The following is a 19,758-nucleotide window of genomic DNA, read 5'->3' as shown; positions in this document are numbered from 1 at the left end:
TCCTTCAGGTGTTGGGTGGCTAGGATTTGGCGGTGGATGCAGCCCAGGACTAGCATGTCCTTGGCAGAGTTGAAGTGGTCAGCCACAGGGCAGTAGGGTTGTTTGGTGCGTGTCCCAGAGATGTACCTCACTTTCTCCTAGAATTACAGGGTATGCTCACTGAAGATAACAGAAGTCATTGCTCTATATAGGTAAACAGCTTATCCATAATAGATAAACATTGCAAATTACTCAACACAAATCTCTCAAACAGTGGCAGTCTCTCCAGTATCTATTCAAAGCCTAAAGAAGCCTGTTCTGGTCTCACTTACAATCAAATTGGCATTGAAAGTCACCCCTACTCCCTGCATGCAAACCAATATCAGTACCCTGCCCGCTTGTCAGGAACATGTTGAGGAAAAGTGAAAGAGGATGAAAACTTTACCTTGTCCAAATTCACTACCCCCACCACAAAGGAAACACTGAATTGTACCATAATGAACATGGAGCAAGCACCTTCTCAAAAATTAACTTGGTTTGCATGACCATATTCTATTAATTGAAATCGTAGTTAAATAGGTGCTCCCGTGTTCCTATTTCAGAAATTCCACACTTTTTTTATTGACTGCCTATAACGTGACCTTGAATATTGGCTAACGAACAGATGGTGAAGAATACAAAAGGAAGCAGAACAGATTTCATCTATACAGCAAATTTTGAGAAGATTTGTAGCTCAGATTGAGGTTTTGGATGTAGGTTTGCTCGCTGAGCAGCAAGGTTCATTGCCAGATGTTTCATTACCCTACTCGGTAACATCTTCAGTGGGCCTCAGGTGAAGCGATGCTGAAAATTCCTGCTTTCTATAAATGTTTGGGTTTCTTTGGGTTGGTAATGTCATTTCCTGCTGTGATGTTACTACCGTGCAAGAACTATAACAAATACTACATTGGACAAACAGGCAGAAAACTAGCCACCAGGATGAACACCATGAACACCAACTAGCCACAAAAAGACATGACCCTCTCTCACTAGTATCATTACATACAGATAAGGAAGGACACACCACTTCGACTGGGGCAACACATCCATCCTCGGACAAGCCAAACAAAGACATGCACGAGAATTCCTAGAAGCATGGCATTCCAACTGGAACTGTATCAACAAACATATCAAATTAGACCCCATCTACTACCCCCTGAGAAAAGGAACAGGAAGATGTTACCTAGTAGGGCAACGAAACATCTGGAAATGAACCTTCCAGCTTAACAAGCAAAACCTACGTTCATCTATACAGCTTTAATGGTTAGATTTAAGACTTGATGACATCCAATTAAACTCTATATTTAAACTTAAAAATCACACAACACCAGGTTATAGTCCAACAGGTTTAATTGGAAGCACACTAGCTTTCGGAGCGACGCTCCTTCATCAGGTGATTGTGTTGGACTATAACCTGGCGTTGTGAGATTTTTAACTTTGTACACCCCAGTCCAACACTGGCATCTCCAAATCACGACTTATATTTAAACTGATTGAATGAAAGTCTCTCTCTGTGCAGCCTATAAGGAACTAACAATCAAAATTATTTGAACAATATTGATTTGATATCTATGAGACAAGGTCTATATTAGAAAACTGCTCATGACCAGGAATTAATTAGTAATCTCATTCAGAAGACAAAGTTACTGGAGGTAGTAAAGATGTAACAGAGGTAAAGTGGGAGCTGTCTTCCTGAAAGATATTATTGACTTAGAACTTAGAGAGTTTTACTCTGCATTTGTATAATGATTGACTTAAAAGTGATTTATGCTTACACTACATAGCTGAAATTATTTTTTGCTTCCATTAAAAAGACACTGGTATCAAAACATCCAAGAACTTTCACTGTTTGGTGATTTAACCAAAGTGTAGGCAAGAACAAAATCTAAATATTTTACCCATGCCAAGGTCAAAGAGCCACATACATTCAATTGTCAAAATCCAAATGCAGAAACCTCTTTCTAAACAATCAGATGCACTTAAAGGGAAACTGAGTAAATATATGAAGGAAGGAAATTCAACAAAACGTTGATATGGTTAGATCATGTTGGTTGAGAAGGACGTTTACTTGGTGCTTAAAGACCAACACAGACCAGCTGGATCAAACATCCAGAAACTCTGCTGGACATTGAACATAATCCATATAATCTCCAATTAAAGATATTAAACTAGTCCTCTTCAAACAAAAATACTGCTCTCTTTTCGATAGCTGTGTTTTTAAAATTAATTAATCATTAGATGAAACCTACATTTAACTTTACCAATACTGTATTAAGTCTTTTGGGATTGCAGCAGGAACAGATACTCATAGCCTGTTAATAGACTGATGTGACATTTGCTATATATGCAAGCCATTTAGGGCACTGTGATATTTTTGTTGAAAAAAAAACTAATCTGCTCCAATAAAATTCCCTTGTCCTTTCTCTAGATGTAATATTTTTCATCTTCCAGTGTTCAGTACTTCAACAGTCTAATTTAATCACAATGATAGTTGTCAGATTTTAGAAGCATGACTACATTTTTCAGAATGAAGTGATTACACGGTAGTACACAAATGATTACAGTAGAAGTTACTAGATTGTTGTTATTCTTTGTTACTTTTGAAGAAGAATGGTGAGAAAGCAAATTATAAGTCAGGGCTAGAAATTCAACTCACCTTGCTATTACACTACAAAAGACAAAGCAGGCATATGTTGGAACCATACTTAAAACTGTAAAATCATTAACAAAAGAAACTCCGTGCAAATGACCTTAAAGCTACTAGGTTTATATAAATACAACACTGTTACATTAGTTACTAAATGCTTTTTGGTTTCACATGTGAAGTAGGGGAAAACTTCCAGCATTTGACAATTTACCTTAGAAAACACTGAATCAACCTAGATTTCTTAATATCCTTTCCCTTATTTGACTATTTATCTTGTGAATATGAGAAACAAGAACATCTCAAATTCTTAAGAAATAGCTCACCATATTCCATAGTCTGGTCATTGTTTGCATTTCCTGGTGATGAAGGTAAATCTTCATTACACTTTAATAACTCAATTGAATCGTCCATCCCAGAAATTCTCTTGTCGACTACAAACTGAACTTTCTGCACTCTGTTAGGTGTACATTTCGTTTTCATGTCCCACACCATGTTATTCCATTGAACTTCAGTTGACTTGAAAAAAAAGGCAATGAACATATCAAAAATCTAGAATTATGTTTGCAGCTCAGATTTAAGGAGGAAACTATGTATACACTTCAAATTAAATCTGAGGATTTGTTTGGATGTGTTCAAATGAAAAAAAATAGCAATAGCGCAGAAAGTGAACAGAACATTCTGAAGTGATTCATTCAACAGATGGTCGACGGCAGCAAAAGCACAGAGAATTTCAGGCATTTTTACCATTACTCCCCATGCTCCCCCCACCCCACCCTAAAAAAAACCGCTATTTCACTTTACACATTACAAGTCAAACACCAGCATAATCTACAGGTGGAGCAACATTTCAGAGCATCATGGCTCCAGGTAAGGCAAAGATATCACTGTAATTCAACCTTATATATGGTTCCATTCATAAAGGTGTACACAAAGTAGCACAAGAGATTAAAGTTTGCATAGCTTATTCCTTCACAAACACATCTGGATAGAAATAAATGGTCTTAAATTTAGGCTTGTGCAATTTTAAAACTTGCATTAACAAATTGCACAGTTTGTTAGGTAAGGAAATGTACATGAAGAGGTAACGGCCCCCTAGAATAGCTTAGAAATAAATTTCAAAACTCGTTTACAAGAATTTTGAAGATTCCTTTAAGGATGGGTAACCAATTGTGGTATTGCAAAACCGCATTTTCAGTCATACGAGGAATTGACAAATTAAGAAAAAAGATAGCACTAAAAATCAGCAAAAGCACTTCTCAATTTCTCCAAATTATGTATTGATTTTGTTATAAGCGAGAACAGATACTTTTGGAAAAAAAATGTATACTATTAAATTCTTCTATCCAACAATTTTTTCCCTTATTTTTGAAATCACTTCATAAAGTACAGCATAAAAAATAATACCCATGAAAACGAGCTGATAGAGATGTCCATTGAGCTATTGGTAGTCATTATTTCGCACCAGCTGTGTTTTCCTCATTTGTAAAATAGTCATGGTGTTAAGATACTATAACGATCATTTGATAACAATTAAACGTTTATACTGCTCTTTCAACATCATAAAACACAGTAAGGTGTTTTACCGTAGCACCATAATACATGATATAACACAAGACTGAGCTGCAGAAAGCAATTAGGTCAGATAACCAAAAGCTTGGTCATTGAGATAGGCATTAAAAGGAGAAAAGTGAAGTAGAGTGGAAGATTATAGAGACACATTTTCAGAATTTGGACCAATACAGTTGAAGGCGCAACAACCAATCCTGGTGCAATGAAAAGCAGCGATGAGAGGACAAAATTAGAGGGGTGGAAGAGACAAATACCTTGAAGATTTATGGGATTGCAACAGAATACACAGAGGAGGAGTAAGGCCTTTGAGATGTGAAACATGGATGAGAGTTTTCAAACAAGACACTGCCTGACCAGCAGAGCCAAAGTAGGATGTAGTTTCCAAACAATCACATCTCTGAGATATGTGCGGAGCCTTAGAAGACCTCAAAATCTGCAAAAGGTACATGTAGGAAACCAGCCAGGAGTGCAATGAAACTTCAAGTCTCAAAGAAATTAAGGCATGAAAAGGTTTCAGCAGCTCATGAGCTGAAACAGGCCAAAACAAGGCATAGTTACAGAGATGAAAGAGGAATCTTACTACTGGCACGAGTGAGACTGGTAACTCATTTATGGCTCGAATGGGACAGCAAGGTTGCAAACCGTACTGCCACAGAAAGGCGTCAGTAGCTAACAGACGGAATTTGGAGCTGCAGACAAAAAAAATGGCTTAAATCTTCCTAATATTTAATTGAAGGAAATTTCTGTTCATTCAGCACTGGACATGCAATCTGATAATTTAGCAACAGTGAAGGAATCAAGAGAGGTTGTCGTGGGGTACAGCTTGGTGTCATCTGCTAATAAGAAGCTTGCAGATAATATCACCATGGGCAACATGTAGATGGGGACTAAGGATAGATCCTTGTCAGACAAAGGTAACAGTACACGAGCAGGAAGAGAATCCATTGCAAATATAATTAGATAAGAATGGAACAAAGGGAGGGCATTCAAATAGTGAGACAACAATGTAATCGATTTGGAGGGTAGTGTAGTCAACCAAAGTTTGCTTTTGTCACCATCACATCGGATGTTACCTGTGACAGAACAGAAACCGGATTTGAAGAATTTAAGCATGGTACACAGGAAAAATGGGAATGGATTTTGGTGCCAACAATGCATTCAAGAATGTTGGAGAAAAGAAGCGGTTAAAGAGAGGTGCTTCAATCTCAAAAATGAACTTTGCCCATCTATCAACAACAATACCTAACAAAATAAGTACAAACTAATCTGTATTTTATAAAACCTTAGTACAAAGTAAATAGTAAGTCATGCTTCAGGCTCAAGACTTCTGCATGAAATTTCTCCATGAGAGGCAGTTTCAGATTTCTTAATATCCTTTCCCTTATTTGACTATTTATCTTGTGAATATGAGAAACATTATCCTAAAAGCACCCACAAGATTTAAGTTAGAAACTAATTAAACTTTAGCTTGGCAACAAAATTGTAAAACATACCAAACTAGAAATTCCCCACTGAGCTAAGATGATACTTCAAACTAAATATTGAACAGGTTATAAGCGAGGTTTGGTTTGATAGAATGCAAATATTATCTTACCAAAAATAGCCTGCGACTTGCTTCACATTTTACACATTCTACCTTTCCTTCATATTTCAAAACTAGAGGATTGTTAAAGTTCAAATTGAGCTGTGGACTACAGACGTTACATTATAGATGCTCATTAAGTTTATTATTGCACTTTACTTGTTTTGTCTCTTCTTTCAGTTCCCTTTAATTTTTCCATCTTCGCCTTTTCAATCTTAATGTGACAATAATGGTCTTACAAAGACATCACTGATTATAAAACAGGAGGGAAAAAAAGGCAGACGACAAAAGATTCAAAACAGTTTTTCCTTATTCTGCTAAACTTCCCTTTTTCCTGTCACACTTTCCTACCCCAACCCACCCCAAACAAAATACCTGCCAAACATGCTGTAGTAAATCTTTCTGCCCATACATTTCAAAGATTACTGGGAGACAAAAAGATTCAAACTTGCAATGCGGCACGTCTAAATATCACTAATAATCTAACCACTGTAATGGTCTCGTCCTTCTGCATTAATAGCAGATTGTCAAACAAGGACTGTTGTTTTAAACCAGTATGTCTACAAGATTTTTTTTATATTGTTTAAATGTATAGAAAATCAATTCTTGCCCCCCAAAAAACGAAGTTGATCTGATCAGTGTTGTATGAAAAAAAAGGAAGTTTTGCATCAGATGTTGAGTTTCCACACCCACCAGATAATTATTAAATCAAAACAGTATTTGTGTATTTTGATAATATTATGAATCCTAAAAAAGTCACTTAATAGTTCAAAGGTACTAACGACACATTTCTATAAAATATAAAAATTCAAAAGCAGCATCAATGCATCTGCTCACCACCAATTTCTGAAGAACTACTAAGGATGAGCAATAAATGCTGGCCCAGCCAGTGACACCCACATTCTTGAATTTTTTTTAAAAACAGAAACCTCCAATAAGACATTCCAGACTGGGTGTTTTAGCCTACAGCTATGCCAGGAGCTAAAATGCTTATTTTACTCAGCTTGTTCAGATACATTATACCTCTTGTCCAGGACAGGTGGGACACTACCACTGTGCCAGATGTTGCATTGTTAAGGTTTAACAAATTGAAAAAAACATAGCACAGCTGTTTTGCTTTTAAAGATGGATGTTGTTCTAGGTTACTAAATTAACTGGATGAGTGCTTTCAGTGATTACTTTAAAATTCAACTCATTTCCTACGCTATTTTATGGTTTTTGTAATAAACATAAATGCCCACATTTAAAATGTTGATCTAATAAACTATTACTACTAGCAAACTTTAGAAGAACATTGGAAATGATGTCTTTTCACTTTAAGCATCTACCTGCAAGTAAAATTTGACTGATCTTGCTCTCAAAACGTTTGCATCGGTGTTCAGAGTCAGGCTTGCCAAATCCAGAAATAGATCACTTAGGAAAGTTACTGCTTTGGCACATTTATTTGGTCAGCATAGCTGTTGTGTTAAAGCATACACCATCTAATCCCATCCACCTACATATTAAAAACAAAATGATCAAATTAGTGAAGCTAGCTCAAGTAATGCAACCTGTGATTCACCATGGGCCGAAACAGGGTCTCCAAGTCATTTATTCAGAATTATCAACCACAGTACAGATGCTCCCTTATTCCCACATGGCAGTACTTCAGTTAAGAAAGAAATGGCAAACAACATTCAGCACTGTGAATCCAAACTCTTGCCAATTGTGGTTTGTACTTTCATTGCAACTGTTCCTCCTAACCATGGCATATTACACAAGAACTTTCATCCCAAAGCATCTACAGCAAAATTTAGAAGCAGCTCAAATTGATTTCTATTTTAATAACCAGATGTTGGTCCAAGATGATGTCTATACATCATTTGGTATGAGTAAACAGAACTGGGAATTCAGATGCAAAACACCTACAAAACAATCATTGCTGACCCTGCCTTCTGCTTTGATAAACATTCTTTCATATTATATACCACTCAGCTTGTGAACTTTGTGAATGTGTGAATTTACCATGCAACTCCATCTAACTATTTTGCTTCAAGCTAATTATTCACAAAATTCTGAGTTAAATAATTTTTGCTTCCTAAATCAGTTGAACATATTTGGTGATGTTATTGAGCAATAACTTCCAAATCTTGATTAATATGTCTAAAAACATTATTGTAACCCTGAGTGGTGTGAAATGGTCACAAGTGCCAGATTTCATGTATCACTTACACAGGTATATTTGTTAAATACTACATTTTTTTTCCATTCAGGAGTTTCCTTTATCACATTTGTTACCATTGCCTAATATGTACTGCAGGTCAAAGTACTGATTTGAGAGTTTCACAAGTAATTGCATCAATCCTTCAGTTTATGACACTGAACAATGAAATAAAGCACATCAATAAATGTTACAATTTTGTTTTTATTCACCATTAAGGTGACAGGATCAACAGCAGCACTTTTAAAACTTTCAAATCAAGGAAGACAGAGGACAAAATAGTAGAATTTTTAAAAATTCAAATCAACTGAATTGCTTTTGTTTGGAGATTATTTCTCAGTCCAAAATGTCATTGTTTGGCAAGCCTGGTCTAAAATATTCACAACATAGCCACTATTAAGCACCTGAAAATAGTTCATTTGAATAATTTGAACTGGTTGATGCCCTTACTACCAAGTGATTTGAGGGATAAAAAGCAAACCAAAAAAACTTCAATTCTCTATGGGTGATAATGATATGGCAGGCCAAGTTACCATATGGTATAAATCTGTGGTCTTTTGTAACTCTTAAATAGATATGGTTAAGGTATATTAAATTGGAAATACACGTGTACCTGATTTGTTAATTAATCACAATACAACCAACCTTTTATTGTGTCAGTCTGGATCTATGTCAGTAAATATTGTGGGGGGGAAAAGAGAATATAAACCAAAAGAGTTAACTTTTGTATGTGGAATCACTCCCTTGGAGTCTTTCTTGAATTGCTGTTACTTATACATACAGCTTAATTCTGGAGTCTTAATTGTTGTCTAATATCCACCAGAGGGGTCCCAGGCAAAAACGAATTGATGACAATTACTCATACTTCTTGAAGTAAAATAAAAATGCAATAAATTGCACCTCTACAGCAAATGTTGCCACATATGTCATAATACTGTTATTGCCAAAGCAAATGGACATTAATAGACACTAGCAGTGGTAAGTGTGATAATTGCATGAGTGCACTATTACATAACAAATCCCATCAACTTTTTGATAACTCCAGGTTCCCTTTGTTTAACATTACCAGAGATTCACTTAGTTCTCAGTCAAACACACATGACTGCATTCATTCATTTGTAATTGAAAATAATCTATAAACTGAATATAATTTAGTCTATAAATCTAGTAGCTAGTTTGATGTCCAATTCAAGCTCCAGAGGTCACGTGCAATACATAGAATCCCTGCACTGTGGAAATAGGTCCTTCGACCCAAAAAGTCTACACTGATCCTCTAAAGAGTATCCCACCCAAACCCATTCCCCATTACTCTACATTTACCCCTGACTAATGCACCTAACCTACACATCTCTGAACACAATGGGCAATTCAGCACGGCCAATTCGCCTAACCTGCACATCTTTGGATTGTGGGAGAAAACCAGAGCAGACACAGGGAGAATGTGCAAACTCCACACAGTCAGTCACTAGAGGCTGAAATTAAACCCAGATCCTTGGTGCTGTGAGACAACAGTGCTAACCACTGAGCTACCATGCTGCCCCGCACATGTAATCAATTTATATTGGATTATTCAGGTTTGGACCTTTACTTCATTTAATGCAAAGGTTGTTTTGTGCCTCAAATATTCAAATTAGATTAGATTACTTACAGTGTGGAAACGGACCTTTCGGCCCAACAAGTCCACACCAACCCTCCAAAGAGCAACCCTACATTTACCCCTTCACCTAACACTACGGGCAATTTAGCATGGCCAATTCACCTAACTTGCACATCTTTGGACTGTGGGAGGAAACCGGAGCACCCGGAGGAAACCCACGCAGATACAGGGAGAATGTGCAAACTCCACACAGACGTTGCCCGAGGTGGGAATTGAACCTAGGTCCCTAGTACTGTGAGGCAGCCATGCTAACCACTGTGCCGCCCTACCACTGTGCCAAATGGTGCAAAATTAACTATTCTTTTCTGAAAGGTAACCGAGGGAGTGATTCCAAATACTAAGTTATCTCTTTTGACTTTTATAATAGTTGCTATTCCCCCCACCCCACAATATTTACTCATTGAGATCTAGGCCAACATTTTAAAAGATTGTTTGTATTGTGATTATTTAACAAGTCAGGTACATATACATTTACAATTAACTGTATCTATTTAAAGGTTACAAAAGACCACACATTTATGCCATATGGTAACTTGGCCTGCTATATCATTATCACCTGATACAAAATTGAAATTTTTAGTTTACTTTTTATTTATCACACAAATCACTTGTTAACAATGGCATCAACTACCTGATTTTCATTTGCTGTTTTCTCCTCTTCAATTCTATTTAGTTACATGATGGTCTATTTCACTTCTACTTTCAAAACTTCAGCTGCTGAAACATTAAACTACATTTTGTTTTTCAGGTAAATTTAAACCAAGTGTTAAGTATCTCCAGAAATTTCTATTTATGGTAATTGTATTACGACTGTTGATGCTGACAGATTAGTAAATTTCATCTCAAATATTGGCTCAGATTATCCAACAGTAATCACAGCAAAACAGTCAGTCAATGTATGCCATCAGCACAACCCTGAAACTGGAAATAGCATCAGCACATATGCAGAGAAATGAAATTTAGATGCTATGTCAAAGATCCTACAATTGCTAATTGAGGGTTGAAACTGTCCAGAGTACCAAAAGTAGGAATCACTAAATTAATGAAAAGTTGGTTTTGTCGCTGCAGGACCATCTGGAGGGGTCATGGAAATAACTGAGGATCCTGGGATCGTATTCATTTGAGTTTAGAAGGTTAAGGGGAGATCTAATAGAAACTTACAAGATAATACATGGCTTGGAAAGGGTGGATGCGAGGAAATTGTTTCCGTTAGGCGAGGAGACTAGGACCTGTGGGCACAGCCTTAGAATTAGAGGGGGTCAATTCAGAACAGAAATGCGGAGACATTTCTTCAGCCAGAGAGCGGTGGGCCTGTGGAATTCATTGCCACGGAGTGCAGTGGAAGCCGGGACGCTAAATGTCTTCAAGGCAGAGATTGATAAATTCTTGACGTCACAAGGAATTAAGGGCTACGGGGAGAACGCGGGTAAGTGGAGTTGAAATGCCATCAGCCATGATTAAATGGCGGAGTGGACTCGATGGGCCGAATGGCCTTACTTTCACTCCTATGTCTTATGGTCAGTTAGCTTGTGGTGCAGAATAACAGAAACCAGCCTGGGGTTTGGTCGTCATTCCAGCAACTCTCACCTAGGAACTGCCTCCTTAACCTGGCCTGTAGCAAAATTACATTCAGAATCAGCAACCATCTAATATTTGAGGATGATGGATTAAGAAAATCAAAACTTGAAATCAAAATTACACATTGTCAAATGTGATGTAAATGGGTTTTAAAGTACATGGAACAACTCCACTTCTCTTGAAAACTATTCTTATTTGTGAAAGCCACATCTCCATTACAATACAATTAAGTAGTGAAATATTTGCATTACATTACTTGGTACAGACATCAGCATAATCACAAATATAATATTGCTTCATATAACTCAAAAAAAAATCGAAGAATAAAGAGCCACAAATGAAATAAAACATTTGGTCTCTTACTTGTGAGATATCAGAGCCAGGTTATTAGCACTGCTCCTTCACAATGCCAGGGAACCATGCCGATTTCAGCCTTGGATGACTGTTCAGAGTTTGCACATTTCCCCCTTGACTGCATGCATTCCCATTGAGTGCTCCAGTTTGCTCCCATAGTCCAAAGATATGCACGTTAGGTGGACTGACCATCGTAAATTATCCTGTAGTGCCCAGGGATGTGCGAGCTAGATGGGTTAGCCAAGCTAGTTAGAGATAAGATTGGCAGGGGAAGGGGTGCTGGGTCTGGGTCAGATGTTCTTCAGAGGGTCAGTAGGACTTGATGGCCCAAATGGCCTAGAATAGAATCCCTATAGTGTGGAAAATGATTTTAAAAATCTAAAATTCTGCTATTGTGTAATAATGATATGGTAAGCAAGTTAACTTATGTGTGATCACTCCAATTTTTAAAGTTTTATTTAATTCATTTGAACATTAATATTGACGACCATCACCCATTCATTTTAATTTGCAGCCTTGATTGTGTAAACAATTACACAATTCTGCACCATATCCAGCAGAGGTAGACATTACTCTTTTTCCTAATAGTCAGCCACCCATTTGTTAAGTTGCACAATTTGCAAAATAGTCCTTCTTTCAGACGTTTTGTAATCTAATTATAATCCTTTGGACACGTTTATTTTGATTATTCAGAAGATCTTAAACGCGTTTGCGATCTGCGTCACTCTCAGATCTTAAGCTTCCTTTCTTAACATCGCCCTGATGTCAACAACTTTTGAATTGGTGGGGGTGGGGGGGTGAAAGGAAACAAAGAACTGCTCCAAATTCGGAGGGTTAAAAACAGGGCAAATAAAGCCAGTTGCCATTAATTCTCTCTCGCCTGTCTCTCTCCCTCCCCTCCAAAAGACTAGCCCTTATTATTGAGGGGAAGTGCAGACAGTAAACAAATGTCTGGATCCTGCTCACAAACACGAAGAAACTTTAAATACATCATCATGTGACTCTCACACCCAGGCAGTGCGCCTGCGCGTCAGCTCATTCATTGAGAACTGCGTAAGAGCACAGTTTAATTATAAATCAAGCTAAAATCTTTGCAATACCCATTCAAATACATAAATATATTTTCAATAATAAGTCTAAAGTAGCCCTCCCACGAACTGCGGCCGATGGTTAAGCCGAGATACGTCAATCGGGCACTATAAGTCCTTGCAGTCAGCAGGAAGTTTACAGACAGTTTAAAAATGAAAGCAAGTCGAGTACAATAAAAATTGTCTCAGCATTAAAGGCACCAACATCTCCACCCACCAACGCCGTTCGACATTATGTAACTTATCCTTTTTCTTTTAACACCTTTCCCCCACCACCACCCCGAGTTTCCGTTTCTTTTCGGTCTGACGGCTCAAAAACAACTCAGGTTAAACATGGAAAATCAAAAGCGGGAGGGGGAAGGAAAAGCTGAAGTGGTTTTAAAGAGGGGGGAGAGGGAGGTGGTCAGTTAATCTGACGGTCGGTCCCGGCTCCGGTGAAATGAATGGGAGAGACGTCACCCATTAAAAACAACCATCAACAATAAGGGACACGTCACAGTCTCTCACTGTCACTGGGGACGTGAGGGGGGGGGGATTCAGTCTTCTACCATTGCCCCCCCCCCCCAAAGGCTACTGTACCCCCGCCGTTACTAACCTCCCTCCCCGCCGCTGCGGTCGCACAGACATCCCCCCCGACTCACTCCGACCCGGCGCTGTTTACACACCTTCCCTTCCCTCCCCCACCTCCAGCCTCACTCACCAGCTCCGCCGCCATTACCGAGTTTCCACTGAAGCGGCGGGGGCGGGCATGCCAGCCTCGACATCCCGCCTGCCCATTGGCCCGCCGCCGCCTGTCAATCAAAAGAAGGCACGTCGCACATTAGAGGACGGCGGCGGCCGCGTGACGATTTGGAATAAACAATAGTGCGCAGAGCAGGCCGGGAAAGGCTTTTTTTTCCCCATTTCTTCCCCTCCCCCTCCTCCCCCATTCAAACCCAATTCCCGGATGGATGGTGTTCTATGGATAGTCTTTGACTGATTCACTCTGATTGGTAAACCAGTAGATCCAGTTACCTTCGACAGTAACATTCCATCCACCTTTAAGTCCAACTTCAGCATCATGCATTACTCCTAAGATGCAAAGCCTGACAAGCCCCTCAGCTCCCTCCAGAGTCCCAAACAGACCTTCCAGGTGAGAAGGATGGCCTCACCTTCCTCTGCTCCAACCTAGTTTGCTGTATCTGGTGCGCCCGCCCTGGCCTTCTCCACGGCACTGAGACCAAACATAAACTAAGGGAAAGTTTGGCTGATCTCAGCCAAGCGAAACAATTCTCCTTCAAATCCTCCTACTTCTTACAGGCAAAAGGTGTAGGAAGAGGCAGCTGTATGGACCCCAGCTATGCCTGTCTCTTTGTTGGGCACATTGAACAGTCCATCGTCCATAGTTACAGTGGCACCACTCCCCACCTCTTTCTCCGCTACATTGATGACTGCATCGCCGCCACCTTGTGCTCCCATGAGGAGGTTAAGCAGTCCATCAACGTCACCAACACATTCCACCCCGGTCTTAAATGCACCCGGACCATCTCTGACACCACCCCCGCCCCCCCATCCTTCCTGGACCTCTCCAGCCCATCAATGACGACCTACTCAGCAGTGACATTTTTTTACAAACCCACTGGCTCCCACAGCTACCTGGATTACACTTCTTCCCACCCAAACTCCTTTAAAATGCTATCCCGTATTCCCAAATCCTCTGCCTCCATTGGTCCTCCTGGGAGCAGATACAACCACCAAACACACCAGCGAGCCGCCTTCTTTCAAGACCATAATTTCCCCTCCCACGTGGTTGAAGTTGCCCACACTTCCGCCCTCAAACCTCACCCTTCCAACCACAACAAGGACAGAACTCCCCATCTCCATCCTCACCTTCCACCCTACCAACCGCCACCGAGATTGCCGCCATCTACAAACAGACCCCATCACCAGAGACATATTTCCCTCCCACCCCTATCCGCTTCCTCAAAAACGTTTCCTCCGTGACTACCTGATCAGGGCCACGCCACGCCCTGCCCCGCCCCCCCCCCACCACAACCCATCCTCCCTTCCTGGAACCTTCACCTGCCACCGCAGGAATTGCAAAGACTGCTCCCACACCTCCCCCCTCACCTCCATCCAAGGCTCCAAAGGAGCCTTCCACATCCATCACCTGCACTTCCACCAAGTCATTCAGTGTATCTGTTGCTCTCGATGCAGACTCCCTTACGCTGGGGAGACTGGACGCCTTCTCGCAGAGTGCTTTAAGGAACATCTCCGGGACCCCCCCCCGGCACCAATCAACCCCACCGCCCCGTAGCCAAACATTTCAACTCCCCCTGCCACTTTGCCAGAGTCATGCAGGTCCTGGGCCGCCTCCATCACCACTCCCTCACCACCCGACGCCTGGAGGAAGAAAGCCTCATCTTCGGCCTCAGAACACTTCTACCCCAGGGATTCAATGTGGACTTCACCGTTTCCTCATTTCCCCTCCCCCCACCTTACCCCAGTTCCAACCTTCCAGTTCAGCACCATCCTCATGACCTGCCCTACCTGCCAATATTCCTTTCCACTTATCTGTTCCACCCTCGTCTCCGACCTATCACCTTTATCCCCACTTCCATCCATCTATTGCAGTCTTAGCTACCTTCTCCCCAGCCCCACCATCTCTCATTTATCTCTGCACACTGGAGGCTCCCAGCCACATTCCTGAAGAAGGGCTCCTGCCTGAAACATCAATTTTCCTGCTCCTTGGATGCTGCCTGACCTGCTATGCTTTTCCAGCACCACTCTAATCTTGACTCTGATCTCAGCCAGGCCTGCGGGAGCCGACCTGACCTCCCAGTCATCGCCCATTTTAATTCCCCTTCCCACTCCCTTTCTGACATGACCTTCCTTGGCTTTGTCCATTGTCACAATGAATCACTGCAAATCAGAAGAACAATACTTCATCTTCCACCTGGGCAGCCTACGGCCCAGAGGACTCAACATTGAGTTCTCCAATTTCAAATAACCTCCCTTCCCATCACCCGACTCAGTTCCCAGCTTCCTCCCCGCCCATTCCTTCTAGCCACCAACCAAATTCATTCCTCCCATCAACCAACCAGGTCGTACCCTCTACCTGTGTTCACCTATCTTTCCACCCCCCCCACCCCTCTTATCTGCAGCTTCCCTTACACCCACCCCTGAGTTGTGAAGAAGGCTTACACCTGAAATGTCAACTTCTCCACCTCCTGATGCTGGCTGGCTCGCTGTGTGCTTCCAGCCTCCTGCTTGTCTTTCTAACATATTGAAGCAGACTGTGCCAATATACAGTAAACACCTCAACTACTGCAATTATTCACAATTTATGTTGATAATTTGAAGTTGGGAACTGGGTGTAGTGTGTCAAAGTTTGCTGATGTCACGAAGATGAGTGGTACAGCAAAGTGTGCAGAAGTCTATGAAACTTTGAAAAGGGACAGAGAGAATTTAAGTGAGTGGACAAAGCTCTGGTAGATGGAATACAATGTTAATAAACGTGAAGTCATCCGTTTTGGTAGGAATAACAGTGAAAAGAACTATTACTTGAATGGTAAAAAATTACAACATGCCGTTGTGCAGAGGGAGCTGAGTGTCCTTCTGCCTGAATCACCATAAAGACACAGAAGCAGAAATTAGGCCATTCAGCCCATCAAGTCTGCTCTGCCATTCAATCATGGCTGATAAGTTTCTCAACCCCATTTTTCCACATTCTTTGATACTCAAGGATCTACCTGTCTCAGTCTTAAATGTACTCAATGACCCTGCCTCAAGGGCAGCATGGTGGCTCAATGGTTAGCACTACTGCCTCACAGCACCAGGGACCAGGGTATGATTCCCACCTCAGGTGATGGTCTGTGTGGAGTTTGCACATTCTCTCTGTGGCAAAAGTGAGGACTGCAGATGCTGGAAACCAGAGTTTAGATCAGAGTGGTGCTGGAAAAGCACAGCAAGTCAGGTAGCATCCGAGGAACCAGAAAATCAACTTTTCCGGCAAAAGCCCTGTGTCAATATGGGTTCCCTCTGGGTGCTCTGGTTTGTGGAAGGAAATCCAAAGATGTGCAAGTCAGGTGAACTGGCCATGCTAAATTGCCCAAAAAGTGTTAGGAGCATTAGTCAGGGGTAAATGTAGGGGAATGGATCTGGGTGGGATACTCTTCAGAGGGTAGGTGTGGACTTGTTGGGCCGAAGGACTTGTTTCCACACTGTAGGGAATCTCGTCTTTAAAAAAAAACAGCCTTCTATAGCAATAAGTTCCATAGATTCACCACTTTCTGCCTGAAGATTACTTTCCTTCTCTCTGTTCTAAAAGGTCATACTCTTTATTCTAAAGCTGTGCCCTCAGGTCATAGTCACTCCTACTAATGAAAACATCTTCCCAACTCCATCTCAGCCATTAAGTATTCTGTATGTTTCAATTGGATACCCCCTCATTCTTTGAAGTGCCTCAAATTTATAGACCCAGAGTCCTCAAATTCCTGAGACCATTCTCGTGAACCTCCTTTGAGCATGTTCCAGGGCCAGTACATCCTTCCTGAGATAGGGAGTCCAAAACTGTGTACAATACTCAAAATGTGGTCTGACCAGAGCCTTAATGAGCCTCAGAAGTACATAACTGCTTTTATCAATGAGGTGAAAACAATGACTGAATGGCCTGAAGGTGGACGTATCACCTGGACCAGATGGACTACTCCCCAGAGTTCTAACAGAGATAGCTGAAGAGATAGTCGGGGTGTTAGTGGTGATCTTTCAGGAATTGCTAGAAACAGGGAGGTCCCCCGAGGGCTGGCAAGTATAAACGTGACCCCCCCTGTTTAAAAAGGAAGTAGTGCAAAAGACCGAAAATTACAGACCGATTAGCCTAACCTTGGTCGTGGGCAAGATCCTGGAATCCATTGTGAAAATGAGATTTCTGAATACTTTAAGTGTATGGTAAAATAGGGCAAAGTTAGCATGGTTTCATCAAGGGGTGGTCATGCCTGTCACCAAGGAGAGCCAATGGTTGTTATCAACCTGGACTTCAGGAAGGCCTTTGACAAGGTGCTGCACAGGAGGTTACTGAGTAAGATAAGGGTCCATGGTGTTAGAGGCAAGGTGCTAGCATGTATAGAGGCTTGGCTGTCTGGCAGAAAGCAGAGAGTCGGGATATAAGGGTCTTTCTCTGGACGGCAGCCACAAGGCTCAGTGTTGGAACCACAACTTTTCACTTTATACATTAATGATTTAGTTGAAGGAACTAAGGGCATTCTGACTAAGTTTGCAGATGATACAAAGATAAGTAGAAGGACAGATAGCATCAAGGAGGGGAAGACACGCAGAAGTATTTGGACAGATTAGGAGAGTGGGCAAAGAAGTGACAGATGGAGTACAGCATGAGAAATTGTGAGGTTATGCACTTTGGTAGGAAGAATAGAGGCGTGGACTATTTTCTAAACGGGGACAAAATTCAGAATTATGAAGCGTAAAAAGACTTGGGAGTCCTAGTCCAGGATTCTCTCAAGGTAAACGTGCAGGTTCAGTCAGTTGGTAGGAAGGCGAATGCAATGATGGCACTTATTTTCAGAGGACTTGAATACAAAAGCAGTGATTCTAGATTAGTGGTGCTGGAAGAGCACAGCAGTTCAGGCAGCATCCAAGGAGCTTCGAAATCAACGTTTCGGGCAAAAGCCCTTCATCAGGAATAAAGGCAGTAAGCCTGTAGCGTGGAGAGATAAGCTAGAGGAGGGTGGGGGTGGGGAGAAGCATAGAGTACAATGGGTGAGTGGGGAAGGGGATGAAGGTGATAGGTCTGGGAGGAGAGAGTGGAGTGGATAGATGGAAAAGGAGATAGGCAGGTAGGACAAGTAATGGGGACAGTGCTGAGCTGGAAGTTTAGAACTAGGGTGAGGTGAGGGAAGGGGAAGTGAGGAAACTGTTGAAGTCCACATTGATGCCCTGGGGTTGAAGTGTTCCGAGGTGGAAGATGAGGCGTTCTTCCTCCAGGCGTCTGGTGGTGAGGGAGCGGCGGTGAAGGAGGCCCAGGACCTCCATGTCCTCGGCAGAGTGGGAGGGGGGAGTTGAAATGTTGGGCCACGGGCCGGTGTGGTCGATTGGTGTGGGTGTCCCGGAGATGTTCCCTAAAGTGCTATGCTAGGAGGCGCCCAGTCTCCCCAATGTAGAGGAGACCGCATCGGGAGCAACGGATACAATAAATGATATTAGTGGATGTGCAAGTAAAACTTTGATGGATGTGAAAGGCTCCTGTAGGGCCTTGGATAGAGGTGAGGGATGAGGTGTGGGCGCAGGTTTTACAGTTCCTGCGGTGGCAGGGGAAAGTGCCAGGATGGGAGGGTGGGTTGTAGGGGGGCGTGGACCTGACCAGGTAGTCACGGAGGGAACGGTCTTTGCGGAAGGCGGAAAGGGGTGGGGAGGGAAATATACCCCTGGTGGTGGGGTCTGTTTGAAGGTGGCGGAAATGTCGGTGGATGATTTGGTTTATGTGAAGGTTGGTAGGGTGGAAGGTGAGCACCAGGGGCGTTCTGTCATTGTTACGGCTGGAGAGGTGGGGTCTGAGGGCGGAGGTGCGGGATGTAGACAAGATGTGTTGGAGGGCATCTTTAACCATGTGGGAAGGGAAATTGCGGTCTCTAAAGAAGGAGGCCATCTGGTGTGTTCTGTGGTGGAACTGGTCCTCCTTGGAGCAGATCCGGCGGAGGTGGAGGAATTGGGAATACGGGATGGCATTTCTGCAAGAGGTAGGGTGGGAAGAGGTGTAATCCAGGTAGCTGTGGGAGTCGGTGGGTTTGTAAAAAATGTCTGTTGTCATTAATGGAGATGGAGAGGTCTTGGAAGGGGAGGGAGGTGTCAGAAATTGTCCAGGTAAATTTAAGGTCAGGGTGGAATGTGTTGGTGAAGTTGATGAATTGCTCAACCTCCTCACGGGAGCACGAGGTGGCGCCAATACAGTCATCAATGTAGCGGAGGAAGAGGTGGGGAGTAGTACCGGTGTAATTATGGAAGATCAACTGCTCTATATAGCCAACAAAGAGACAGCCATAGCCAGGGCCCATACGTGTGCCCATGGCTACC

The 19,758-nt window shown here is 41.9% G+C and overlaps 1 protein-coding gene across 3 annotated transcripts in view; it reads right to left on the bottom strand.

The window, feature by feature from the left end:
• The window catches only part of hbp1 (HMG-box transcription factor 1), a 48,015-nt gene extending 34,533 nt beyond the window's left edge, over positions 1-13,482 (bottom strand). The window contains exons 1-3 of one of the 3 annotated variants that reach the window (XM_072562523.1): positions 13,394-13,409; positions 7,145-7,311; positions 2,989-3,181 (exon numbers count right to left, since the gene is read on the bottom strand). In XM_072562523.1, the coding sequence (XP_072418624.1) occupies positions 2,989-3,157 (169 nt within the window). In that variant the 5' untranslated portion in view covers positions 3,158-3,181; positions 7,145-7,311; positions 13,394-13,409. Of the gene's footprint in view, positions 1-2,988; positions 3,182-7,144; positions 7,312-11,614; positions 11,636-13,393 lie in introns of those variants that run through there. The other 2 variants (XM_072562522.1, XM_072562524.1) reach the window with 2 other exon arrangements.
• Positions 13,483-19,758: the final 6,276 nt, after the last annotated feature.

Source organism: Chiloscyllium punctatum, chromosome 44 (genome assembly GCF_047496795.1).
Source record: "Chiloscyllium punctatum isolate Juve2018m chromosome 44, sChiPun1.3, whole genome shotgun sequence".
Lineage (NCBI taxonomy): Eukaryota > Metazoa > Chordata > Chondrichthyes > Orectolobiformes > Hemiscylliidae > Chiloscyllium > Chiloscyllium punctatum.
This window is presented reverse-complemented; position numbering and strand designations above follow the sequence as displayed.